Below are 27,891 nucleotides of genomic sequence, written 5' to 3' on the forward strand. Positions count from 1 at the left end.
AAACCATAGACCATTAAACTGGATTGTGTGTGTGTGTGCGTGTGTGTGTGCGTGTGCGTGTGTGTGTGCGTGTGCGTGTGTGCGTGTGTGTGCGTGTGCGTGTGCGTGCGTGTGTGTGTGTGCGTGTGTGTGTGTGTGTGTGTGTGTGCGTGTGTGTGTAGAGGTATTTCACTCTTAAACGTGATGCTTTGAACGAAGCCTTTTGTCGAGCTCCTCCCACCCTCCTTGAAAGAAGAGGGACGTGCCTCTGCCTTTCCTCTATTCATCTGGGAACATGCCAACTATAAGGGGACATTCACACCAAAAGCGTTTTTTTTTTTCAGTCAGAACTCTATGAAAATCATGTCGAAATCGCTTCCATTGTGCACAAAACACAGCGCACGGAGCGTTTTTTTTGCGCTCCGTTTGTTTTCCCCTGTAGTCGCGTGCCGTACAGATCAGAACACAACGACCACAAGGACGGTAACCAGCTGGTTTTGTCTGTTTGATGTTGTTCACTAGTGTCAACATGAAAGCCAGATTATTGCCAATTCTGGCAGCAGCGGAGGTTGAAAATCCCTCGGGAGGAGAAAAGGTAGGATGAGTGAAAAAGACGAGCAGGGCGCTTTTCCTCTAATGTTGAACTTTTTTCAGCTTTAAAACGCCCACAGCGCTCCTCCAAAAACAACAGACGCCACCAGCGCTGAAACGCCAGGTGCGTTCATTAAAAGAGGACGACGTCTAGCGTGTCCTTACATAGAGAATGAACTGCAGAAAGACGCTGGCAGCTCCAAAAACGCTTTTGGTCTGAATGTCCCCTAAGACATTTTAATAAAAAAGAAAAATATCCTATTAGCAGAAACATTCAAAGCTCATCATGTTGTGAATGTGGAGAGGAGAGATACTCTGTGGCATCAGCTTTGACCAATCGAAAAAGGGACATTCGACAATATTAACCTTTAAAAACTGATATGCAACATTTCAAAGGAGAATAATGTGTGTAATAATCCATCTATCTTTGGCCTCATCTGATATGAGAATGTGGAAGCGGGTTTAGGCCCTGAGAAACGGAGTGGCCTGATTCCTGTGTATCTTGCTTTGAGGAAAATGCTGTCAGCCTTCACACATTTCTTTTTTATTTATTTGTCCTTTTTCAAACCTCCTTTGATAACGATCACAGCAGTAGGATACATAGATGACAGTACAGTACATTCCCCGCGACCAGCCTACTGTACTTAAAGGGATACGCCACTTTTTCGGGAGTTTCGCTCATTTGCCATAATAACCCCCCTACATAAACGAGATACACACTGCCTTTACTGGCACTCTCCGCGCAGTATACAGTGAGCTACAGTCAGTTTAGTTAGTATCGCCATAGAATGGAGACTATGGTACAGCCGTTCAAAATGACCCAAAACACACATCTCACAGCGCCAAAATACATCACCACGAGATTAAATATTAACCTATAGTTAACGTGAAACGTCATTTTCGGAGTAAATGAGTTACAGTACTTCCTTGTCTGGCTGTAAAGAGCCTCTATATGGCGCGCATGCCGGGCAGCCATGTTTACAAAGTAATTCCGGCTATGTATTTACCTTAAAAAAGATCATTTCTCCGCATGTTGGATTCATATTTCATCGTGTGGTGAGTAAGTACCTGAAGCACAACATGTATTTTGTAGGGGTGGTAATCACCAGATGCCCACGATACGATACTAAAACGATACTTGAGTCACGATACTATAGTATTGCGATATTGCGATATCGCCGATATTGCGATATATTGAATATTGCGCTATTTCGATATATTGTCTAACTCCTTTTCCTACCTTTTCCTTGACCTCACCGGAAGTAAAACATGCAGTGTTTTGTTTTGTTTTTGCCCAAAATGTAGGCTACATTATTAAGCTTCTCTGGACTCAATACGCCACTGCAGGCGAGGACTGCAACATCGGGCGCTTCAGGCAGATGCCCGGTGGCCTGCCATGGCATGGCCTGCAAAACAAATATCGCGATACTATGGTGTATCGATTTCCCCCCCCACCCCTAGTATTTTGTCGCTGTGAGATGTGTGTTTTTGGTGATTTTGAACAGCTGTCCATTAGCCTCTATTCTATGGCAATCGAACTAACTTGACGACTGTTAGCTCTATAGACCTTATTCGATTGACGTCACTCACGTACTGGCACGCCCACCGCCGCCATATTGTCGACATATCGCTGCAGCTTTCAAGTGACAGCCTACATGTATGTGGAGCAGCGTTTATAGGAAGCTAGCCGCCGTTAGCGTTACCTGTATCGTTCCAATTGTGTTCGGATGGTGACCTGCGTTACACACGGCTGTAGTAATGACAGCAATAAAGTCCCCGTGGTTTGTTTCTATCTCTACCGTCCACAGACGTGAAGGGAGCGAGACGGAGGATACGTCAGCAGCACAGGAGATGTGTGGATAGTTGGGAGAGACAGGTGAAACTTTCTGACAGCTCCTCACAGCAAAGTCTGTTCACCTCGTTCTTTTGTTTATTATTACAGGCATTAACAGCAGCATACAAACAACAACTCTGGGTTTTTTATTGGTGTCATTACCATCGCTATTTTGTAATGGAACAGAAACGACAATAAGGCTGTTACTAGTTGTCAGCTGCAGCGCTGTGTGCGCACAGGACGGTATGTCAACAATATGGTGCCGCCAGGGTTAGCGAATAAGGTCTATACTGCGCACAGAGTGGCGGTAAAGGCAGTGTGTCTCTTGTTTATGTAGGGAGCATATGGTGAATGAGCCAAACTCAGGTGGCCTATCCCTTTAAAATGTTGTATAGAGACTATACTGATCTTTCGAATTTGATCCATTTCTATCCAGTAAGTGGCCGGATCTTCATTATAAAGGTTTTCAGAGAATATTCTAGGCCTTTGAAACCAGCCCATTGTACGCCAACTGCAATGGGTGAGGGACCCCAGGTATAGATTCCGTTGGGGTTGGCACTATGGCAAGCTGCATACCAGAATCCTCCATAGCACAACCTGGCACAGTTTGAACTATGCGTGTCTTGGTCTTTGTCAGTGGTGGTGAATTTTTGTCCATTGTGAGTACTCAGAGAGTCTCCTGAGGAATAACCGGAAAAAAAATCATTAATCACAACACATGATTCAGTGTAGTAAAACATGGGGGAGAATATTGAAAATATTTCACTCAAGTAAAAGCGCTGATCTGAGTAAACTTCAACGAAAGTTGAAGTTCACTCACTTCAGGGTAAAAGTACTGTAAAACTCGAGGGCACTCGGTAGAGTGCATACCTCCTTGTGTTTGGCCACACCCATTCCCACGCCACCTTTTGGCCAGTGGGCGTGCAATATTAATCAGTTCTAAGTTAGCCCATGATCTGCTTTTCTACTAAGTTTCGTGCAAATCCATTCAGAACTTTTTGAGATATCCTGCAGAAGCCCAATAATAATAATAATGTAATACTTTCAATAATTATCCATCATCATTGTGTGCCTCAAAGAAGAAAAACTCAATCCCAGGCAAAGATTAAAAAGCCTTTATTATTCCATTGGCTTGTTCAAAGAGCGGCTTAAAAACGTACAATGTTACAACCAAACCAATGGAATAAAGCCTTTTTCATCTTTTTTCTATGAAGAGGGCCTTGGGTTTTGTTTTTCATCTTTGATGCAGCAGTTAGCTGAAGACCTACTGAACATTTTGACATTATAAACCAAAATGTAGAACTTTCTACTATGGCTTTTTTTTTTTTTTTTATAATTTTGTATCTCTAAACACTTTATTCTTAAAAATAACAGATTACCCCCGTGTGAGCCTCAGTGGATAGGCTGAAACAGTGTCCCCACCTGCTGCTCCCTTTGTGAAGCTTCCCAGGTTTAGCTGGTATCCATCTGTCTCAGGACCAACAGAGAAGGAAGAGTAGTGGGCAAAGACCTTCTGGCCGTCAAAGTCCTCCATGTCCACCCTCAGCTCATAGCTCTTGGCCTGGCTCAGCAGGTGCATGGTCTCCAGGCCTGGAAGAGGAACAGTGAGGCGGTGGTCATCCAATCACAACGGTGATTAGTCTTGTGAAGCTACAGTAAATGTTTATTTTATTTTATTTATTTATTGGGGGGCGGGGGGGGACTTTTTTTTACACCATTGTTATGTAGTTGCCATAGACACTTTTCACAGCAACCATTTTTAGGTGGTAAAGCAGCCAGGTGTAACCAATACCATTAATGATGGTTCCATTCCGTGTACGTGTTCCAGTGCCAGGGCCCTCATTAATGTTATTGGTTACATCTGCTTTACTTCCTGCTTTACCACCTCAAAACGGTTGCTGTGAAAAGGGCCTATCAAGTAGTCAAGTGACTGCTCCTGAAAAGAAGATTCAGACAAATTCAGGCAGAATGGAGCCTGATATTCAGACTGAATTGTCAACACTCATCATTTCCATCTCCTAGTGTGAGATTTCTATGACGGCATCCCCCCCAGGAGAATTTCAACCAATCACTAGAGGCCAAGTCCAACGTATATTGGACTGAATCTTACGTTAGTTACTAGGGCTGGGTTAAAAAAATAGATTCTCCGATTTTTAATCGATTTTTATTTTAATCCTTTGATATCGATTCATATGTCCAGAGATGGATTTTTTTTTAAATAAAAATAAATAAATAATAATAATAAACGGGATAAAATATTATGCTGTGTGTGGTAGTTGATGTTTATTTATGTTTGTAGTTGAAACAAAAACATAAATACTGTAGGCTACATACATGGAAATGTTTGATCATTAATATCTACTTTTAGAAATTATATAGGCTGAAATCAAATCACTGTGCATAATTGTGAAAGTGTCTTTATTGACAGCTGAAAAGGCTGTTATTTACCCTTTGTAACCACCTGGTGAGTAAATATATGTGTAACTAAAACCATTAAAATTGACAACCGGTCCGCAACTTTTTCCCCCCACTTGGCGCAAAAAAGGTTGGGAACCCCTGTGTTACATAACTGGACATTCATGTAATTCAGGTTACAGCTCAAAAAACACGTTTTGGTATCACTAACCAAATCGATATTGAAATTAATCGAATCCGAATCGAATCGAATCGAATCGGGATTAATCGATTCGCAACCTTGTGAATCGGAATCGAATCGATTCTTGAAATTTGAACCAATACCCAGCTCTATTAGTTACTCCAGTCGGGTGAATGTAAAAAAAACAAAAAACATCTCCTTTGAATAATTGCCCTCCGAGCAGTGTGCTGGTTGGATTTCCCAAGTAATTGGTACTTCAAAAGATGTGTTTCAGTGACGCAGTGGTAATTAAAAGAAAAAAAGGGAGGTTTTCCCCCCCCCCCCAATATTTAAATTTCAGTTTTTTATAGAACACACCTCCACGGGCCACACTTTGGGAATCACTGGCCTCTATAGTTGATAAGCAATTTCTATCATACCCAGCCAGTACTCTCCAGCAGCACTGCCAAAACCACTTTTGTACTGATCCCACTTCCTGTAGAAGTTCACGGAGCCATCTTGTCTCCTCTGAATGACCTTGTTTTTAGATAGATGAGAGACAGAGAAAAGGGAACCGTTTGAGACCAAGAAAGAGACAAGAAAAGGTGTATTTCCCCACATTTCTCACTGTAGATTCCTAATTCATAAGGGTTATTCAAAAATATGCTATGTGCATTACTGTGCACTCGGTCTTTACAGTTAAATTGCACACTGGAAATTTGATTTAAAAGCTTTAAATTGACCTTGAATCAAATCACTTTCAAATACACTTTCAAGATTTTCTTATTCTTGCATACAGCTGTATTTCTACTCTGAATGCGGTAGAGCAGAGCATGTCTGAAGTCTTTGAAGATGCAAACTCATCATCACTTGAATAATGAATTCAATAATGAATAATTCTGGTCCCAGTGCTGGTCCTGCAGAAATCACGTCTTCATTTTTGGCAAGGAAATCATGTTGCTTGGCCTTTCTTGTCTAGATCTGAGCTGATTCATGTCTGAGGTTTAACTAAAGATCTGAGCTGATTCATGTCTGCGGTTTAGGTTTGACTAAAGAAGGTTCAACTCTCACCGTCCATTTCTCCGCAGTATCATCTTCGTGGCTCATGTCACAGTAAACCTGGACAGGAGAGGTGGGCCCTGCTGGGTAGATGGTGTACACTCCACCCTGGCCTGAACCCGCTCTGTACACGTCACTACAGTCGATGGGTCGAGGGGACTGATACACTGCTACTGGCAGCAGCACTGCGAGCACAACTTTGAACTGTAGCAAATATTGAAAAGAGAAAATCAACGGATTTCTGTCAAAGATCAAGTTTGTAAAGAGTGGAGACAGAGAAAAATGGGATATGACTAGGGATGGCTATCGTTTCATATTTTTCGATACCGGTGCTAAAACGATACTTCTAAAACGGTACCAGTGCCTGAAACGGTACTTTAAAAAAAAGTTAAAACATATTTAAACCTATTTTTTTTATTTATAGAGGCTGTAAAGAGGATTTCAAACAATAATTGTATGTGTTATGCCCTAGAATGTTAGTGAAGGTGCGTGCCGCGTCCGTTTCGGAGCACCGGAGGGCGGATATTTCACTCAGCAGTGAAATTTCACTCACTCGGCATGGCACCTAAATGAGGCACCTAAATCTGGGTTGCAATTCGGTACCGGTAGTATTGGTTGTAAAAGTACTGGTACCATATTGGTACCTTGTTTTTTGGTACGCAACCCTAGATACAGTATGACTATGTAGCTTATTGGTGAACATGTTTGCCAGTCTTATGTACTACATGGTGTAGCTGTATGCACAACATGGTGTAGCTGTATGTACTACATGGTGTAGCTGTATGTACTACATGGTGTAGCTGTATGTACTACATGGTGTAGCTGTATGTACTACATGGTGTAGCTGTATGTACTACATGGTGTAGCTGTATGTACTACATGGTGTAGCTGTATGTACTACATGGTGTAGCTGTATGTACTACAGTACATGGTGTAGCTGTATGCACAACATGCTGCACTCCAATGTAGCCAAAAGAGTTCAGATTGACCTTCTAACATTTGGCAGGCAGTGTCACTTGGGGTGGGCAGTGCAAACAGTCTAGGCCTAAGATACTGCTGCTGGATATGTGCAATGACATCCAAATCAAGGCATGTGCATATCAAGATTATTTATAGTTTGAGGCTAAAATCTTTTCCTCAAAATGGATCACACACACACACAAAAGCTTCCTTGTGACAAGCAATAAGTATGTGATTCATTTTGGTAACAAAGTTCTAGCATTCCAACCTTATGTTTATAGTACTACATACTGAATGTGTCATATCAGTCTTTTGGCCAGTTCAAATGATGGGTAGCAATGATAATTTCACATTGATTAATTAATTAATTAATTAATTAATCAATCGATTAGTTGTCAACTATTAAATTAATCACTATTTTGATAATCGATCATCTGTTGTTGTTTTTTCATGAGAAAAACCTAAATCGTTTGCAAATTCTTAAATCTGAATTATTTAAATACAGTATATTTATATTTGGGTTGTAGACAAAAATTTGAGGATGTCATCTTGGGCTTTGGGAAACACTGGCTACGTTTACATGATGACTTTTAATTCAGAATTAAAACTTCCGAATGAAATCATTCAGAAGTAAAGTTTTTTCCTGCGAGTTTACATGTAAAATCTTAATTCCGAAAAGGTGGTTACATGAAAGAAACTTTAATCTGATGTTTTTGAGTCATCGTAAGGTTTGGGGCTGGGAAGGCTTCTGATTGGATAAACGTAAACAGGATGTTAACGTCATTACGTTTACCAGAAGTAAACACTCAGCAGAGTTCTCAGCGCTGCGTGATTTCTAACCCCACATAGGATAAGCAATAACCACGCCCTGTGGCGCCGGGATTGGCCAGGAGCAACACTGGAGGACACGCAGCCCAGCGATTTCATGAACCAACTGAATAGCTCTTCTTGAGAACGGACAGCGATTTACCGGTGCGAGCAACGAGCTAGAAACAGCAACAACATGGAAGAAAACGTTATCACCGCACTTTTCTGTTTCATTTTGATCGTTTGTGTTAAGCAGCAGCACGACAGTAATATGCTACTGCTTATTCTGCGTCTGCTGAGGAGGAGAAGGGAGGCAGTAGAAAACCGCTGTACCTCAGTCCATTGCCTTTTCCCACTCGCAAGGCCAGACAGCAGTGGATGAAAAAGGGAGCGAGCATGCGCAGAAAGACCGGAATGAACTTAATTCCTAAAAAGTGTGTACATGAACGGAAAATGGTTTCATTCGGAATAAAAAACGGAATCAACCGGCCACTTACATCGGATTGAATTTTCATTCGGATTGGCCATTTTCATTCGGATTTAAGTTTTTTCAGATGTTTACATGATAACTTTTAATAGGATTGAACGTTAATTCCGAATGAAAAGGGGAATAAATGGTCCATGTAAACGCAGCCACTGATGGACATTTTTCAGCATTTTCTGACATGTTCTAGACAAAAACAACTAATTGCTACATCGAGAATATAATCGACAGATTAATCGACAATGAAAATAATCGTTGCAGGCAGCCCTTGATCTGATTTCATCCAAGAGCAGGTAATGTGAATATGTCATGTGTTAGGACAGAGTTGGATACCTTGTTTGGCTTATTACCTGCTCAGGAGCAGGAGGCTCTGCCCCCCCCCCCCCACCCCCTGTACTCTAATGCTTTTTGCTACTGTATGTGCACTGCTTAGGGCAGTGGTTCCCAACCTTAGGGTCACAACCCTAAGTGGGGTCGCCTGAAATTCAAATACTGTAGGGTCGCCTGAAAAAAAAATATATATATATTTTCTTTTTTTTACACCACACACAATTTAAAACTAGATTATTGATTAGGGTCACTTGTGTTTTGTTTGTTTGTTTTAGTTCCGAGTATAAAGTGAAAGTGATAATCTCTAAGATTTCAGTTTTGTTCTCTTGCGTGACACCTATGGTGATGAGTGGTAATTGCATGTGAGATCCAAACAGTGTCAATGGGCTCACTATCAGATAGATAGTGACTTTAATTATTTTAGATGAAAATGTTTGAGATTATAACTTTAAATCAGGATTCTGAGAATAAAGGCGGAATTCTGAAAATAAAGTCAGAATTTTGAGATTAAAGTCAGAATTCTCAGATTAAAGTCAGAATTGTGAGGGGAAAAAGAAGCATACCATGTGACATCACTGACGATGAGAAAACGTCAGCGTTGGTTCGTTACGTACCATCATTCTTTTGTCAGTGGTTGATTGTTGAAGTGTTTTATGATGAAGAGGCAGTATGGATAACCTGAAAAGAGAAACAATATAATTCAGCAAATACAGAGAAGTCATTCAGTTTCAGCTGTCTCCTAAAAGCCTGTACTTACTGCAGACTAAAATTAAACAAACGCTTGAAATTTGCCTTTTTCTCAGCTGAATGCTTTCTTTTTTTTAAATAGTGCTGTATAATATCAGTTTACAAATATGAAGGTAAACATGTTTGAACTTACCGGTCAGAGTGGTGTTCATATGCCAGATGTGTCCCCAGAATAAGATCTTTACTCCTTTTATAATGTAGGCCGGGTGCTCCCCTGTATGTTGCAACACTAGAATTTTGTTGAGTGAGTAATTTGTTTATTCTCTCCTGGCTAGTTTTTATACCTCTCTCTTTCACTCTCTCTCTCTCTCTCTCTCTCTCTCTCAAAGTATCTCTCTCTCTCTCTCGCTCTCTCAAAGTATCTCTCTCTCTCTCTCTCTCTCTCTCTCTCTCTCTCATTTGTTGTGTAATTTTAAACTACCAAGGAAAGTCCCACATTCCCATCATTCGATAGTGTCGCAGGGATGACCTATTTTTGTAGGCTTTATCCAGAAATCGGCGCCATTTGTTTTTTGTTTTGTTTTTCCAGATTTCTTTATCCCATTTTTATCCCCCATTAGTGCTCATTTTAATTTATTTATCCTGGTTGCTGCTCCACCCTCTGCCGATCTGGGGAGAGCCGAAACTGGCTCCATGCTTCCTCCGAGACATGGGCAGTTAGCCAGCCGCTTCTTTTCACCTGACAGGGGAAGCTTCACCGGTAGGACATAGCACGTGGGAGGATCACGCTATTCCAACGAGATCCCCTCCCTCCGAACAGGTGCCCCTAACGACCAGAGGAGGAACCACTTCAGCGACCAGGATATTGCATGTTTTGGTGAAGGGGGTTCCTACATGCAGGAAACTTGGCACAAGGTATTGATAGCTATAATACCGTGACATTATTCAGTTCCATGCTTGGCCAGGGACGTGTGTTCCACCTACATGTTAACTTAACTTAACTTAACTTAACTTAACTTAATTTAATTCCATGCTTGGCCAGGCACGTGTGTTCCACCTACATGTGGATTGATTCACGCTCATGTTCAGTGACTCAGGTCATGTGGACTGAACTGGGACTTGGCTTGGACCCTTCTCTGCTGACTCAGACTTGGACTTTGACTCGAACACTGGGGACTAACTTGCTTACCGACTAGTTCACTTTCTGACCAGCTTACTTAACATGCTACCTTTAGGCTTTTCTCACTGATTACTAGCTCATTTTCTGACTGGGTTACGCCTGACCTACGCCTGACTGGGTTACGTCTGACCTACGCCTGACTGGGTTACGCCTGACCTACGCCTGACTGGGTTACGCCTGACCTACGCCTGACTGGGTTACGCCTGACCTACGCCTGACTGGGTTACGCCTGACCTACGCCTGGCTGGGTTACGCCTGACCTACGCCTGACTGGGTTACGCCTGACCTACGCCTGACTGGGTTACGCCTGACCTACGCCTGACTGGGTTACGCCTGACTGGGTTACGCCTGACCTACGCCTGACTGGGTTACGCCTGACCTACGCCTGACTGGGTTACGCCTGACCTACGCCTGACTGGGTTACGCCTGACCTACGCCTGACTGGGTTACGCCTGACCTACGCCTGACTGGGTTACGCCTGACCTACGCCTGACTGGGTTACGCCTGACCTACGCCTGACTGGGTTACGCCTGACCTACGCCTGACTGGGTTACGCCTGACCTACGCCTGACTGGGTTACGTCTGACCTACGCCTGACTGGGTTACGCCTGACCTACGCCTGACTGGGTTACGCCTGACCTACGCCTGACTGGGTTACGCCTGACCTACGCCTGACTGGGTTACGCCTGACCTACGCCTGACTGGGTTACGCCTGACCTACGCCTGACTGGGTTACGCCTGACCTACGCCTGACTGGGTTACGCCTGACCTACGCCTGACTGGGTTACGCCTGACCTACGCCTGACTGGGTTACGCCTGACCTACGCCTGACTGGGTTACGCCTGACCTACGCCTGACTGGGTTACGCCTGACCTACGCCTGACTGGGTTACGTCTGACCTACGCCTGACTGGGTTACACCTGACCTACGCCTGACTGGGTTACGCCTGACCTACGCCTGACTGGGTTACGCCTGACCTACGCCTGACTGGGTTACGTCTGACCTACGCCTGACTGGGTTACGCCTGACCTACGCCTGACTGGGTTACGCCAGACCTACGCCTGACTGGGTTACGTCTGACCTACGCCTGACTGGGTTACGCCTGACCTACGCCTGACTGGGTTATGTCTGACTGGGTTACGCCTGACTGGGTTACGTCTGACTGGGTTACGCCTGACTGGGTTACGCCTGACTGGGTTACGTCTGACCTACGCCTGACTGGGTTACGCCTGACCTACGCCTGACTGGGTTACGTCTGACTGGGTTACGCCTGACTGGGTTACGTCTGACCTACGCCTGACTGGGTTACGCCTGACCTACGCCTGACTGGGTTACACCTGACCTACGCCTGACTGGGTTACGCCTGACCTACGCCTGACTGGGTTAGGCCTGACCTACGCCTGACTGGGTTACGTCTGACCTACGCCTGACTGGGTTACGCCTGACCTACGCCTGACTGGGTTACGCCTGACCTACGCCTGACTGGGTTACGCCTGACCTACGCCTGACTGGGTTACGCCTGACCTACGCCTGACTGGGTTACGTCTGACCTACGCCTGACTGGGTTACGCCTGACCTACGCCTGACTGGGTTACGCCTGACCTACGCCTGACTGGGTTACGCCTGACCTACGCCTGACTGGGTTACGCCTGACCTACGCCTGACTGGGTTACGCCTGACCTACGCCTGACTGGGTTACGCCTGACCTACGCCTGACTGGGTTACACCTGACCTATGCCTGACTGGGTTACGCCTGACCTACGCCTGACTGGGTTACGCCTGACCTACGCCTGACTGGGTTACACCTGACCTATGCCTGACTGGGTTACACCTGACCTACGCCTGACTGGGTTACGCCTGACCTACGCCTGACTGGGTTACGCCTGACCTACGCCTGACTGGGTTACGCCTGACCTACGCCTGACTGGGTTACACCTGACCTATGCCTGACTGGGTTACACCTGACCTACGCCTGACTGGGTTACGCCTGACCTACGCCTGACTGGGTTACACCTGACCTATGCCTGACTGGGTTACGCCTGACCTACGCCTGACTGGGTTACGCCTGACCTACGCCTGACTGGGTTACGCCTGACCTACGCCTGACTGGGTTACACCTGACCTATGCCTGACTGGGTTACACCTGACCTACGCCTGACTGGGTTACGCCTGACCTACGCCTGACTGGGTTACGCCTGACCTACGCCTGACTGGGTTACGCCTGACCTACGCCTGACTGGGTTACGCCTGACCTACGCCTGACTGGGTTACACCTGACCTATGCCTGACTGGGTTACACCTGACCTACACCTGACTGGGTTACGCCTGACCTACGCCTGACTGGGTTACACCTGACCTATGCCTGACTGGGTTACGCCTGACCTACGCCTGACTGGGTTACGCCTGACCTACGCCTGACTGGGTTACGCCTGACCTACGCCTGACTGGGTTACGCCTGACCTACGCCTGACTGGGTTACGCCTGACCTACGCCTGACCTACGCCTGACTGGGTTACGCCTGACTGGGTTACGCCTGACCTACGCCTGACCTACGCCTGACTGACTGGGTTACTCCTGACCTACGCCTGACTGACTGGGTTACTCCTGACCTACGCCTGACTGACTGGGTTACCTGACTGGGTTACTCCTGACCTACGCCTGACCTACGCCTGACTGACTGGGTTACTCCTGACCTACGCCTGACTGACTGGGTTACTCCTGACCTACGCCTGACTGACTGGGTTACTCCTGACCTACGCCTGACTGACTGGGTTACTCCTGACCTACGCCTGACTGACTGGGTTACTCCTGACCTACGCCTGACTGACTGGGTTACTCCTGACCTACGCCTGACTGACTGGGTTACTCCTGACCTACGCCTGACTGACTGGGTTACTCCTGACCTACGCCTGACTGACTGGGTTACTCCTGACCTACGCCTGACTGACTGGGTTACTCCTGACCTACGCCTGACTGACTGGGTTACGTCTGACCTACGCCTGACTGACTGACTGGGTTGCTTTCCAACTAGTTGACTGATGCTATCTGTCCCTTTAATATCTGAGGAAGCATCCAAATCCTGCTAATCTGCCTGCTGGACCCTGGGCCTCGTGTGTGTGTGTGTGTGTGTGTGTGTGTGTGTGTGTGTGTGTGTGTGTGTGCGTGCGCGTGCGCCTGTGTCTGTGTGTGTGTGTGTGTGTGTGTGTGTGTGTGTGTGCGTGTGTCTGTGTCTATGTCTGTGTGTGTGTGTGTGTGTGTCTGTGTGTGTGTGTGTGTGTGTGTGTGACCCTGGCTCTGGCTAACTGGCTCTGCTAACGGAACGACATGATAAGCTAGAAGACAATAGGATGTGCACAGGGACACATTTCAGACCCTGTGTGTGGGCGGGGGGGGGGGGGGGGGGGGGTATATACATGCGCACCGGCATTCAGCCCTACAACAATATCACATGTGTGACACCGCTCCTTGTTGTAGCGTTACGTGTGTAGAGCTCTGAGCTCTTTGACAACCAAGCATCACAGTCTGGCTGGAGCCTATTTCGGGTGTAGTGGGCCCAACCTTAAGGAACTAGGAGATGGCTGAGTCTAATATGGTAAGTCCAGCAGATACCTCCTAAATATGCATCATGTTAGAGCAGTGGAGATGGCTGAGTCTAATATGGTAAGTCCAGCAGATACCTCCTACAGTAAATATGCATCATGTTAGAGCAGTGGAGATGGCTGAGTCTAATATGGTAAGTCCAGCAGATACCTCCTACAGTAAATATGCATCATGTTAGAGCAGTGGAGATGGCTGAGTCTAATATGGTAAGTCCAGCAGATACCTCCTACAATAAATATGCATTGTGTTAGAGCAGTGGTTCTCAGACTTTTTTGGCTTCAGTTACCCCTTTCCATGATTTCTGAATCCAAGTACTTAGAAAACTATATGAATCAATGATAACCCACCTTTTGAAGAATATAACATAAGACATGAATGAACGAGTTGCAATTAGTGTCTCGTGAGCATATTTATTTTAATGTTTCATTTCTTTTCGCATTTTTTTATTTTCTTTTTACCCCCTGTAGTAGTTTGGGAACCACACTGTGTTAGAGAATCTTGTTCTATTCCTAGGCGAGGCCGCGCGCTGCAGCTTGCTGAGCTGGCCCTGCAGCTCGCACACGCAGCTCGGCTGCTGCGTGGCCTCGCCTGCTCTGTTGGCATGCGCAGCGCACAATTGCTCAACTTTGCATCACTGATGACATCACTCACTGATGACATCACCTCGCCCGCCCTGCAGCTCGACCGCTGTGCGGGCTCACCTACTCTTATGACATCACTGATGACATCACTGATGATCACTGATCACAACTTTGCATCACTGATGATGTCGCAATTGCTCAAGTGACATCACTGATGGCATCACTTCCAGTTGAGTGACATCACTTCCGGGTCAAAAATCGCAGAGCCCACTTGCTCCCTTTTAGTTATGATGATGATGATGATGATGATGATGATGATTGGTGGAGGGGGAAAACACACAAATATATACTTTTTTAATCTAATGTTATTTAATCAGCTAATGTGAAAATAGAGCGTTATCAAAAACCAAATTTGCAACGCTTCTTGTGTTTGCCAAAAGCACACAACCTATACGATGCAGGAGGCGAGCTATGAGGTTGATCCCTATGTAAGTTTAATAAATATGTAGTCTCGCTGGCCAGCCTCCTCTCCCTTCCGTCCGAGGAGTCTGGCGCTGCAGGTCTCCATAACTGGGATAAACCCTCCCCTGCTCTACTCTGCTCTCCCATTGGAGGCGTCGCTTTCAGACGCTGCCGGATTTCCGCTCCCGGCTTAAGAAGCTCTGTCATTGTGTGTACAGTAAGTGAGTGTGTTGCTGTAAATAGTCCCCTGCCGCCTCAGTGAAAACAACAACGCTAGCTAGCAAGCTAACGGCAGAAACCTACACGCTAGCTCGTTGCTACACACTGAAAACGACAAGTTGGATTGTTTGAAACTATTTTCCAAGGGCACTGCCGCTAAGCGCCGCCCATCGCAATCCCACTATGGAGACCTGCGGTGCCAGACTCCTCGGACGGAAGGGAGAGGAGGCTGGCCAGCAAGACTAATAAATATGTGACTTTACCATTTTGTCTTCATGTTTTGCTTAGAAAACTTTGCAGTTCTCTTGTTGGGGTTTGAGCAGGAATGAATGAGTGCTTCTGAACAGGAATAAGACTGTTGGAAAATTAAAAGCAGCTTATACTGCTGTGACAAGAAGTCTTCACTGTATTTGTACCGTTAACAGGTGTGTGTGACACACACACACACGCACGCACGCACACACACAGCACACACACACACACACACACACACACACACACACACACACACACACACAGTAGTTGTCCTCTGATCTCTTGTTGCTCCAGAGAGGGTTGGTTTGAGATTAACGCCAGAACTCTTCGTGTGTCCCCCCCTCCCAGCTCTGCACTCTCTCTCTCTCTCTCTCTGTCTCTCTCTCTCTCTCTCTCTGTCTCTCTCTCTCTCTCTCTCTCTGTCTCTCTCTGTCTCTCTCTCTCTCTCTCTCTCTCTCTCTCTCTCTCTCTCTCTCTCTCCATGCCAGGTATTTTTAGCTGTGACATAATGCCCCTAGCTCGCTCTCTCTCTCTCTCTCTCTCTCTCTCTCACGCACACACACGTACAGTACAGTACAGTACAGTACAGTACACACAAACACCCTCCTCGTCAACTCTGTCTTCCATTAACCCTGTCTCTCTCCCTCTGTTTTTCTCACAAAGACACCCCCTTCCCGTCTCTAGCTCTCTGTCCCCCCCCCTCTCTCTCTCCCCCCCCCTCTCTCTCTCTGTCTCTCCCCCCTCTCTCTCTCCCCCCCTCTCTCTCTCTCTCTCTCTCTCCCCCTTTCTCTCTCTCTGTCTCTCCCCCCTCTCTCTCTCCCCCCCCCCCCTCTCTCTCTCTCTCTGTAACTCCCCCCACCCTCCCAGCCCTCCCCAGCTTCCAGGGCTAGGGCTAGCTACAGTAAGTGAGTGCTCAGGTTTCACACGTTCAGCTGCGGGCTGAGAAACATGGCAGTGGAGGAGGCAGCCGACTGTCTGGCAGAAGTAAGTCTCCATGCTCTCTCCTTCGTGCAGAGCTCTGAACTCCGTCACGGCGCTGCTGCTAACATGACCGTGGATTTGAGAGGGTTTTTGCCAGTAGGATTTTAGCTGTGGTCAGCGGTCCAGAGACGGGGCACCGTTGGATGAGGTGGGACAGTTATGGCGGTGGCGGTAGGGGGGGGGGTCGTTGATGGGACGGGTAGCAGCAGCAACTCGGCCTGACTGCACCACTCTGCTGCAGTGTGGTGTGTGTGTGTGTGTGTGTGTGTGTGTGTGTGTGTGTGTGTGTGCGCCCCTGTGTTTTTGTTAGTATGCATAAGTGTTTGGACTCTCATGCATAACATAACAGTGTATTATTCAGTCTAGCCTCTTACTGCGTGCTATGTGGATGCTGTACAGGTGCATGTTTTAGGTGAACTAAACTCATGAATGGAGCACCTGACCTTGGACAGGGTGCTGCATGCTGTAGTGTTTGTGTTTGTGTGTGTGAGCCAGTGGGACAGAGCAGGAGGCAGAGACAGATAGGGGAGAGATAATCACGGGAATTTAAGGTCGAGAAGGAGAGAGAGAGGGGCAGAAACTCAAACTATACTGATTTATATATATATGCCATATATATATATTTATGTATGCCACTAAATTTAGATGTCATGAGCCCTTGTAAATCCTAAAACCCCCAAATCTGCCTTGACTTGGTGAGATTCCCCTTTTCTTTGCTGACTAGCACATCTCTGGTTTACCACAGGACCCAGGCAGGAGGTATGTATGTACAGTATCCCACCTGGGAATTTGCAAATTTAAGAGATTTTAGTTTGTTTGTTTGCTTGTGTGACCTGCAACGAGTGCCAGATAGGTCAGAGCTACTGTATCAGAACAGGCGCAATACAGATTGAGTCAGGTAAATGAGTCGCAGCACAGTATACTAAATTGGATTTGAGTCGAATTTGATGTCTAATGAAAGTACTTTTTCACATGTTCTAATTGTCCCCACTTATCTGTTTGGTACAGTAGTATACATACAACTCTAAATGTAACGTGGTGGTGGACACAAAAATAGTGTAGTGGTAATCGGAGCATAGTGACACCCGCATTCCCGGCTCACACCAACCAAGGTGGCAAGTGCCTGGCGTTAGCATGGTAATGAATACAGTCCAAGTGCCTAGCGTTAGCATGGTAATGAATACAGTCCAAGTGCCTAGCGTTAGCATGGTAATGAATACAGTCCAAGTGCCTAGCGTTAGCATGGTAATGAATACAGTCCAAGTGCCTAGCGTTAGCATGGTAATGAATACAGTCCAAGTGCCTAGCGTTAGCATGGTAATGAATACAGTCCAAGTGCCTAGCGTTAGCATGGTAATGAATACAGTCCAAGTGCCTAGCGTTAGCACGGTAATGAATACAGTCCAAGTGCCTAGCGTTAGCATGGTAATGAATACAGCCCAAGTGCCTGGCGTTAGCATGGTAATGAATACAGCCCAAGTGCCTAGCGTTAGCACGGTAATGAATACAGTCCACTCCAAGTGCCTAGCGTTAGCATGGTAATGAATACAGTCCAAGTGCCTAGCGTTAGCATGGTAATGAATACAGTCCAAGTGCCTAGCGTTAGCACGGTAATGAATACAGTCCAAGTGCCTAGCGTTAGCACGGTAATGAATACAGTCCACTCCAAGTGCCTAGCGTTAGCATGGTAATGAATACAGCCCAAGTGCCTAGCGTTAGCATGGTAATGAATACAGTCCAAGTGCCTAGCATTAGCATGGTAATGAATACAGTCCAAGTGTCTGGTGTTAGCATGGTAATGAATACAGGCCAAGTGCCTGGTGTTAGCATGGTAATACAGTCCAAGTGCCTAGCGTTAGCATGGTAATGAATACAGTCCAAGTGCCTAGCATTAGCATGGTAATGAATACAGTCCAAGTGTCTGGTGTTAGCATGGTAATGAATACAGCCCAAGTGCCTGGCGTTAGCATGGTAATACAGTCCAAGTGCCTAGCGTTAGCATGGTAATGAATACAGTCCAAGTGCCTAGCGTTAGCATGGTAATGAATACAGTCCAAGTGCCTAGCGTTAGCATGGTAATGAATACAGTCCAAGTGCCTGGCGTTAGCATGGTAATGAATACAGCCCAAGTGCCTAGCGTTAGCATGGTAATGAATACAGTCCAACTGCCTGGTGTTAGCATCGTAATTAATACAGTCCAAGTGCCTGGTGTTAGCATGGTAATGAATACAGTCCAAGTGCCTGGTGTTAGCATGGTAATGAATACAGCCCAAGTGCCTGGTGTTAGCATGGTAATGAATACAGCCCAAGTGCCTAGCGTTAGCATGGTAATGAATACAGTCCAAGTGCCTAGCGTTAGCATGGTATTGAATACAGTCCACTCCAAGTGCCTAGCGTTAGCATGGTAATGAATACAGTCCACTCCAAGTGCCTAGCGTTAGCATGGTAATGAATACAGCCCAAGTGCCTAGTGTTAGCATGGGAATGAATACAGTCCAAGTGTCTAGCGTTAGCACGGTAATGAATACAGCCCAAGTGCCTAGCTTTAGCATGGTAATGAATACAGCCAAAGTGCCTAGCGTTAGCATGGTAATACAGTCCAAGTGCCTAGCGTTAGCATGGTAATACAGTCCAAGTGCCTAGCGTTAGCATGGTAATGAATACAGTCCAAGTGCCTAGCGTTAGCATGGTAATACAGTCCAAGTGCCTAGCGTTAGCATGGTAATGAATACAGTCCAAGTGCCTAGCGTTAGCATGGTAATGAATACAGTCCAAGTGCCTGGTGTTAGCATGGTAATGAATACAGTCCAATTGCCTAGCGTTAGCATGATAATACAGTCCAAGTGCCTAGCGTTAGCATGGTAATACAGTCCAAGTGCTTAGCGTTAGCATGGTAATGAATACAGTCCAAGTACCTAGCGTTAGCATGGTAATGAATACAGTCCAAGTGCCTAGCGTTAGCATGGTAATACAGTCCAAGTGCCTAGCGTTAGCACGGTAATACAGTCCAAGTGCCTAGCGTTAGCACGGTAATGAATACAGTCCAAGTGCCTAGCGTTAGCATGGTAATGAATACAGTCCAAGTGCCTAGCGTTAGCATGGTAATGAATACAGTCCAAGTGCCTAGCGTTAGCATGGTAATGAATAGAGTCCAAGTGCCTAGCGTTAGCATGGTAATACAGTCCAAGTGCCTGGTGTTAGCATGGTAATGAATACAGTCCAAGTGCCTAGCGTTAGCATGGTAATGAATACAGTCCAAGTGCCTAGCGTTAGCATGGTAATGAATACAGTCTAAGTGCCTAGCATTAGCATGGTAATACAGTCCAAGTGCCTGGTGTTAGCATGGTAATGAATACAGTCCAAGTGCCTGGTGTTAGCATGGTAATGAATACAGTCCAAGTGCCTAGCGTTAGCATGGTAATGAATACAGTCCAAGTGCCTAGCGTTAGCATGGTAATGAATACAGTCCAAGTGCCTAGTGTTAGCATGGTAATGAATACAGTCCAAGTGCCTAGCGTTAGCATGGTAATGAATACAGTCCAGGCGGATGGTGGCAGAGGGAACAGCATGGCAGCTATGATATGGCAGCCAGTTAAAGTTTAATGGTGAGAGCACAGCAGTGCACCATTTCTTATCCATCCTAATCTTGTGGATCCACTGCAGGATCACAATTGATCCCCTCCATGTAGATTTAAATATGATTCGTTTCTTAATAGCTTGTATATTTATAATAATTTATATACTTTTAGTATTCTGATTCTGTTACATGTTATGTGGGTGCTGTACTGATGACAGCAGTATTGGTTGAGAGCTGGCTCCATAATGGCTCCCACTGTATTTAATGAAAGCAAATCCCATAGGATCTTTTCTGCATGTCTGTAGTAGTGAATGCCAGGGAGAATGTACATTTCACGGGGTTTTTGTTGCTGTTTTGGGCAGCCTAGTTCAAAAATCAGTTGTGTTTAGCTGCAGCATACAGAGTAGCCTTGCTTGATGCATCGCTGTCGCACTTTAGCTCCACTGGCCAAGAGAAGCTGTTTAGAAACTCCTGCCGTACAAGATACAGTACAGATACAGTACAGGTACAGTACAGGGTCTGATCATGGAATCTGAGTTTAAAAAAAAAGAGTGTTAGACATGATGCTGATTGCCATTTGTTATTCTGGGTAGGTTATCATGATCCAAACAAAACATACTTAATCATTTAAATTTTTCGAAGGGATTAAGTTGTGTCTGGTCTGTGTGTGTGTTTGCGTGTACGTGAGTGTATTTGTGTACGTGTGTATGCAGTGTTTCCCACAGATTGTCCGTTTACATTGGCGATGTGATGTCGGGGGAAGGGGGCCAGTTATTAACGACTTGTTATTGACATTTCACTCAGCGAGTCCAGTGATTCATATTTTCTCAAGCACTCGTACTGCACACTGTAGGTCTCTAAATCTAGTCTCAGCTAATGGCATTGCAACATTAGCTGATTGTTATACTTCCGTCTGATTATGGAGGCGATATGTTTCAGACTGTTTCTCCGTTCAGTTTGTGTCAGCAGCACAGACACACCGCAACTCAAAGGAGCACAGATTCGCTGCGTCACAACTGCAATGAATTGTGGTCATTGTAGTTCACTGGGAAGCTTTCATCGCTTGTCAGCATTCGATCCTGATAGAACCACCAGCTCCATGCATCACAGCACATACAATGATGCCAAAACAAATATTTACCTTGGCCATCTGAATGGGAAACACTCTTGTCTGTGTGTGTGTGTGTGTGTGTGTGTGTGTGTGTGTGTGTGTGTGTGTGTGTGTGTGTGTGTGTGTGTGTGCGTGCGAAAATAGTGTGACTGGGTGGAAGCAGCATGGTGGACGTAGCTCTCTCATTGGTGCCAACCATTTCAGTCGGTGCCGGATGGGAATCCCATTCCGCTCCCTGCAAGCTCTGCATTGGCTCCGACCCGCTCTGACTGTGGCTGCGACCATATTTGGATTTCCTTTCCACGCCCCCCGTGTTGAATCTGTATGCCTCTGCTGCTGTACGTGTTGAATCTGCCGAGCTCAAATGCCTGCGCCGCTGCCTTTGAAACAATAACAACAGCAGCGCTAGCCGCTAGCTCGTTGCTACTAGGGATCGACCGATATCAGTTTTTCAGGGCCGATACCGATATCGATTATTGGTAATCAAAATGACCGATAGCCGATATTTGGAACCGATATACATTTGCAGTAAAAATAAAAATCTTGGTGTCAAAATTTTAAATAACACAACTCGTTGTGGAAATGCATTTTCCTCAGTTTATCTAACTGCAATATTAATTGAAAATATTCACATTAAAGTGTTGATCTGTGTGTGTGTGTGTGTGTTTGTGTGTGTCACAACCTATAACCTGTTCCCATTTCCATGTGTATGCTCACTCTAGTGGAGACTTGGGAACATCAACTGTGGAGACAAGGGTGTATTCACACCTCTAGGTCGTTTGGCTTTGGTTGGATTCAGGGGCTTAATTTATACAATTGTTGCATTTGTGCCTTGGTTCGTTTGTGTTCACACAGCCACAAATCAAACCGGTAAATACAGTAAGAAAGCAACACATCTGACTACAGTGTGTAGGCTCCAATAAAACAGGACAGGTTGCTGATATGGGATGGGATTCATGGCTTCTGTTCAGATATGAAAGACGACATGTTTCCAACCATATAAAGTTAGTCAGACTTTTCTAGTAGAACAATGTAGCCTACTATATCTTATACTGAAGTAGAACCATACTGTAACTGTAGTAGCCTAGGCTACATTACAGGTTCATTTGAACAAAACATTAATTAGAGCAGCTTATGGAATTTATAAATGTCCTTTGTAGCAGTGTAGAGACTAAATATCTGCAAATGACATCTCAAAGACAGGATGCTGTTGAGAAATATTTGAGGCTGTCTTCAATTCTGCTAAAACAGCATTGGAGAGTTTTATGCTGTTGGTATCCTATTTTATGGTTAAGTAGCCTATATTTGCATGCCTACTCATGGCTGCAGACAGTAGTGTCACGAGCAGAGCCGTGATCCCAGTCTCATCTCTCTCTCTCACACAGCTGCAGATGGTTAAGTGACGTTAACGAGCAGGCCACTTTGTGCAAGCCGTGTGCCGTGTGCTCTCTCGTCTCTCTCTCTCTCCCTCTCTTTATCTAGCTCTCCCTCTCTCTCTGCCTCGCGCAAATGCGGGACATCGTCTCAATTTGCGGGACGCGTGAAAAGTGTTGAAAATGCGGCGCAGTCCTGCACAAAGCGGGACAGATGGTCACTTATCACTGCAAGAAAGTGCATTCGGCGGATTTCAACTCACGCTTCTATCAAACCTACCATATCTCCACGCTTAATTTGCACTGCATGCCATGCAGCCAGGGAGCGCTTCATACGAATCATCTACTAATAAGAATGATAGATCAGACGATTGTGGTGTTTATGCAATGTCAGCCTAGATAACTATGATGTTTATTCACTTTATTGCAAGCTTGGCAGCCTGCTGCGGACTGCGGACTGTCAGTCAGTCCGCTGCGCTGCACAGACCCACACGGCACGCTGTTGAATGAAGGCACAAGGCAGCTCGGATTTCATCTGAGAAGCCCTCTGATAGGCTAATACTCACCAATCAGATAGCGCTGTGGGCAGGACATTTGCACAGCAGCAACACAGAGCAGCAACACAGAGAAACACACAGGCTGTTAGAGCTGCATTCTGAGCCAATAGCGCATTTTTTAATTAATTTATTATATCGGCAAACAGCCAATGAAAATGCCGATACAGATAATCGGCAAAATGCTGAATATCGGCCATAATAATCGGCCAAACCGATAATCGGTCGACCCCTAGTTGCTACACGCTGAAAACGATTGATGTGGATTATGTAATGCAGCAGCCTGCATGGTACGTTGGGTGGATGGCTGTAAACAGCATTTTCCCCCTCTAGTCCACAATAGAAAGCGTCCCCAGCCAGACTCTCCCAGCCCCTTTGCTGCTGGGCGAGTCTGGCAAGCGAGAATATATAAAAAATGATCCCCCTACAGTTGTTATGAAAAGGTGAAATTAGCTATATAGACCAAAACTGTGTTAAGGACCAGGCTGTAAAAATGCTTAATCGCTGTTACAAAGTGGGGCATTTTAACATGGGGGTGAACGGGAACGACGGGACTAATCTGAGCCCTGCCTCTAGTGGCCATTCGAGGAACAACAGCTTTCAGGGTTCCTTCCTGGTGCTCGTGGGAAAACCTTGTGCCTTGGTTTGTTATGAGACAATGAAGCCCACGTCAGTACAGATAGGTTGAGGCCACGTCTCGTCATAGACGCTGGGTTAGCTGGCTCAGCCTAGCTGGGGGCGTGGTCAGGGTGGGGTAAAAACCCCCGTTCTCTCCATTCAGCAAAGTTAGAATTTAGCTGATAGCCCAGCCCAGGCAGACACGATCTGAGATTTAACCACCGCAGTAAACGCACATCTGAACAGACGTCTTGTGTTCTGCTCTAGAACCCCCAAACATGTAGTTTAGAGCCGCAGCACCGTCTTTTGGTGAGTCAGCCCATGAGATATATGGGCGGTTTTACCCCACTCGCACTCCAGCCGTTTAACATTTTGTGGGCGTTCCCAGACATGCGGACTGTCTCTATGTTCAGCCAGTTGAAGCATGTGTCAGGGAGTACACACACTACACACACTACACACACTACACACATTACGCAGGTAGTAGGCATGTGATAATGCACATTCACATTCAGCTTTCATGTTGAGAGTCACACACTCCACTCTAGTTTACATATTTTGTTTAACTTGTTCAGCAGTTACAGAGAGAGCAAACTAGACAACGATCACCTCCACATCGTTCCCAAAGAACTCTAAAGTGCTGTCACTTGCAAATATTGTCTGGCAGCTCTGCCAGTGTGACACCTTGTGAGCGCTGACCTTTACATCAGGGCCACTGCATTCTCCCTGCTCGCCTAGAGAGAAATGTCCTCTATCTATCCCTGCACCTCCCATCCCTTCTGTCCCAGCAAGAGACGAGGAGGAGAGGAGTGAAACGTTCAAATAACAATAACAAATAAAATAACAAAAAGTTAAAATCATGACTTTGGGTTAGCCTAATATTCAGACTGTATGGCCATATCATTACATTACCACTCAGTTATTCAGCCTGAGCCTGTTAGCCGTGTGTGTGTGTGTGTGTGTGTGTGTGTGTGTGTGTGCGCGTGTGTGTGCGTGTGTGCGCGTGTGCGTGTGCGTGTGTGCGTGCGTGCGTGCGAGTGTGCGTGTGTGTGTGTGTGTGTGTGTGTGTGTGTGTGTGTGCGTGTGTGTGTGCGTGTGTGCGCGTGTGCGTGTGTGTGTGTGCGTGCGTGCGTGCGAGTGTGCTGATTATGGGGGGCGCTCCAATCGATCGGCCAGCGATCGGAATCGACTGATATTCAGCCTAAATATGAGATCGGATAATGCAATATGTGCCGATTGTCAAAACACATTGATGATTGATGATTGATTGATGACAGAGTGGGCGTCACTGGTCGCATGCAAACACAGCTAAAACATCTGGGCCGTGTGGAACTATTTACTATTACAAAGTGTGTGAGACAGATACAACACACATCGACACATGCCATCTGTAATGTATGGCAGGATCAAATACCTCGTGCGAGAAGTAAGTAGCAATCCTTGCAGCCTGTGTGGCCAACTTGGCGACTTTGTTGCTATATTGATTATTTAGCTACTTTCAGACCCCCCCTGGTGACTTTAATTCACAAATCTGGTGACTTTTTCCTGATCAATGAGAAGCAATGTTAATGTGTTGAATCCCATTTGGATTTGCCAACAAATTGGTGCGGCTGCTGCCGGATTTTCAAGATTCAAGATTCAAGATAGCTTTATTGTCTGTCACACAGTGACATAAATTCTCCTTTTGACAGGCTCCATAAAGTGCAGCTCAAGAATACATTTCCACATTAAAAACACACATACATTAATACATACAATAAAAACAGACATCAGACAAAGCAGTGTTTATAAAATGTAGTGCCTATTTAAAAAGTCCAGTCATTTAAAAATAATAATCAAACAAGTGTTATGTCTCTCTCCTTCTCTCTGTCTGTCTGACACACACAGCGCTTCAGTGCAGCCCCTCCTCTCCTCCTGGAGAGCAGCAGGATAGGGTTTACTTGTCATTTCTAACGGCGGACACTGAACCTGGCGCGGGCGGGCGGAGTCAGCACTTAATTAATATCACACCCATACAGTCAATGATTACAACCATTAAAAAGAAAGTCTTTGCAAAGACAATGTTAGTTAAGGGGGTGATTTCAACAAATATTATGCTGAAACAGCGATAAAAATAAAACAAAAATAGTTGCACAAAAGCTAATGTATATGTGAAAATGCAGTGTACCCTACAATAGCTGCCAAAGAATTTAGGTATAATGTTATGAAAAATGAGTATTGTGTTCAAAGTCTCTGCACTTTCTCAATGTGCTTTTCCATTACAGTGGCATTAAATGATAATACATTGTGTTGGCCATCTTCAACCAAATAGAACATTGAACATAGATTATTTTTGAATGGGGAATCTGTAGTCTCTCGTAAGTTCATAGTCTTATCCCATGGGCTCTTATCAGTAACATTCCTATGGTATGTGTGTGTGTGAGTGTGAGTGTGAGTGTGTGTGTGTGTGCGTGTGCGTGTGTGTGTGTGTGTGTGTGTGCGTGCGTGCGTGTGCGTGCATGTGTGCATGTATGCACACTGGTAGTCAAAAGCTTCTCTCTCTCTCTCTCTCTCTCTCTCTCTCTCTCTCTCTCTCTATGTACTACCTATCTATCTCGCCTGAAAACCAAACAAGAATTGAGTCCGGCTTGTGAATATATTGGTACTGTTGTCATGTGGGAACCTCAACCTACAGTAGCAGAATATCTGTGGCACAGAAGCCTTGAGCTTCAAGATTCAAGATTCAAAGATTTTATTGCCATGTCAACAAAAGTTGATAGGAATTTGTCTTGGTTCACTCTCAGAGACGAACAAAAAACATAGCAGCCAGCGACAGGAAACATACAGGAACAGTTGTCAGCTACAGCATATACAGTAGAAAGTGCATACAGTTTAAGGTGCATACAGTTTAAAGTGACAACGGTAATGTGTCAGTGCAAATTCAAGTGCCTTATGGCTTGGAGGTAGGTGCTATCTCTGAAGCGAGATGTTCTACTCTTCATACTCCTGTATCTCCTGCCTGATGGGAGGAGGTTAAATAGGTGGTGAGCCGGATGAGAATGGTCTGCAATGATTTTGTCAGCCTTCCTGATTATTCTTTTTTGAGTAAAGTGATGACAGTGAGGGGAGACTACAGCCGATCATTTTAGCTGCTCGGCGTACTACTCTTTCCAGCCGAGTCTTGTCCTGAGTGGTTGTGTGACCAAACCAGACAAGCATGGAGAAAGTGAGCACACTCTCAGCCCTAGTTGAAGGAAGCAGCCTGTACATGTGAAGGTCTTGGCTCCTGATGTTGCAGTGTTCCCCTTCCTCTCCTCTCCTCTCAGTCAAACTGGAGCTAATAATACTGCCTGTCCATAGTTTCACATCTTTGCACGTTTCAAGAAGAAGAGAACCCTACCACCAATCCTTCAGAACAAAACACCAAAACCAGAATCATTCATGAACTCTGCTGGGATCTCAGCTGTGACGAGGCACAAGATGCAACAACAATGACACAGATATCTTCTGCCGAGTACATCTTCAACCTGATAGTCTGTCCGGCGCTGTTAATATAACGTTGGTGCCACAGCAGCCACCTTGGTGTCAAGTTGAGCCCGCCTAAACAGTGGAGGTTCTCTGCTGGCCCAACAGTACAGTACTTCCTGGCCAGAGTGCCCAGTGTGGTGCTGAACTCTGACATGTTCTCTGCTGGCCCAACAGTACAGTACTTCCTGGCCAGAGTGCCCAGTGTGGTGCTGAACTCTGACATGAATTAGAATCATCTCTTTAGAGTTATGAACACAGGGTGGTGGTGCCCCATTCCAATGTAAAGGCTTGGCATTGTGCCTTACGAATGCCTCAGCTGTTCTAAAACACTGCAGAGCACACCACACCACACCACAGACCCTCGTGGTCTTGTTTTTACCTTTATTTAAAAAACACACGCAGCATATTTAGCATTTTTAAATATAATAATTTATATTTCTAATTTGTTTTCATCTTCCACACAAGTTGTGTCATAGTTATATCATTCTTGAACAGCAAGCTAAGCCCTGGTTCACACCATAGGCATCTCAGAAGCAGCGCTGAAGCAGCGCTTCACGGAGCCGTGCC

General features: G+C 45.6%; 2 protein-coding genes across 2 annotated transcripts in view; one reads left to right on the plus strand and one right to left on the minus strand.

Annotated features, from left to right (window-relative positions):
- Positions 1-27,891, plus strand: part of LOC310775455 (ankyrin-3-like) — a gene marked incomplete at its 5' end in the record, with an annotated part of 180,317 nt that overhangs the window by 22,624 nt on the left and 129,802 nt on the right. The gene's annotated exons all lie outside the window — the stretch shown is intronic.
- Positions 2,240-27,547, minus strand: LOC310774854 (microfibril-associated glycoprotein 4-like; the record flags this gene model as incomplete). The annotated part of the gene is made up of 5 exons (XM_083634986.1): positions 2,240-3,083; positions 3,827-3,994; positions 5,420-5,516; positions 6,051-6,242; positions 27,428-27,547. 5 exons carry the CDS (start codon positions 27,545-27,547, stop codon positions 2,833-2,835), a joined length of 828 nt encoding a protein of 275 aa, XP_083491112.1. The 3' UTR covers positions 2,240-2,832.

The sequence above is a fragment of the Poromitra crassiceps genome, assembly GCF_964638095.1.
Source record: "Poromitra crassiceps genome assembly, chromosome: 4".
NCBI lineage: Eukaryota > Metazoa > Chordata > Actinopteri > Beryciformes > Melamphaidae > Poromitra > Poromitra crassiceps.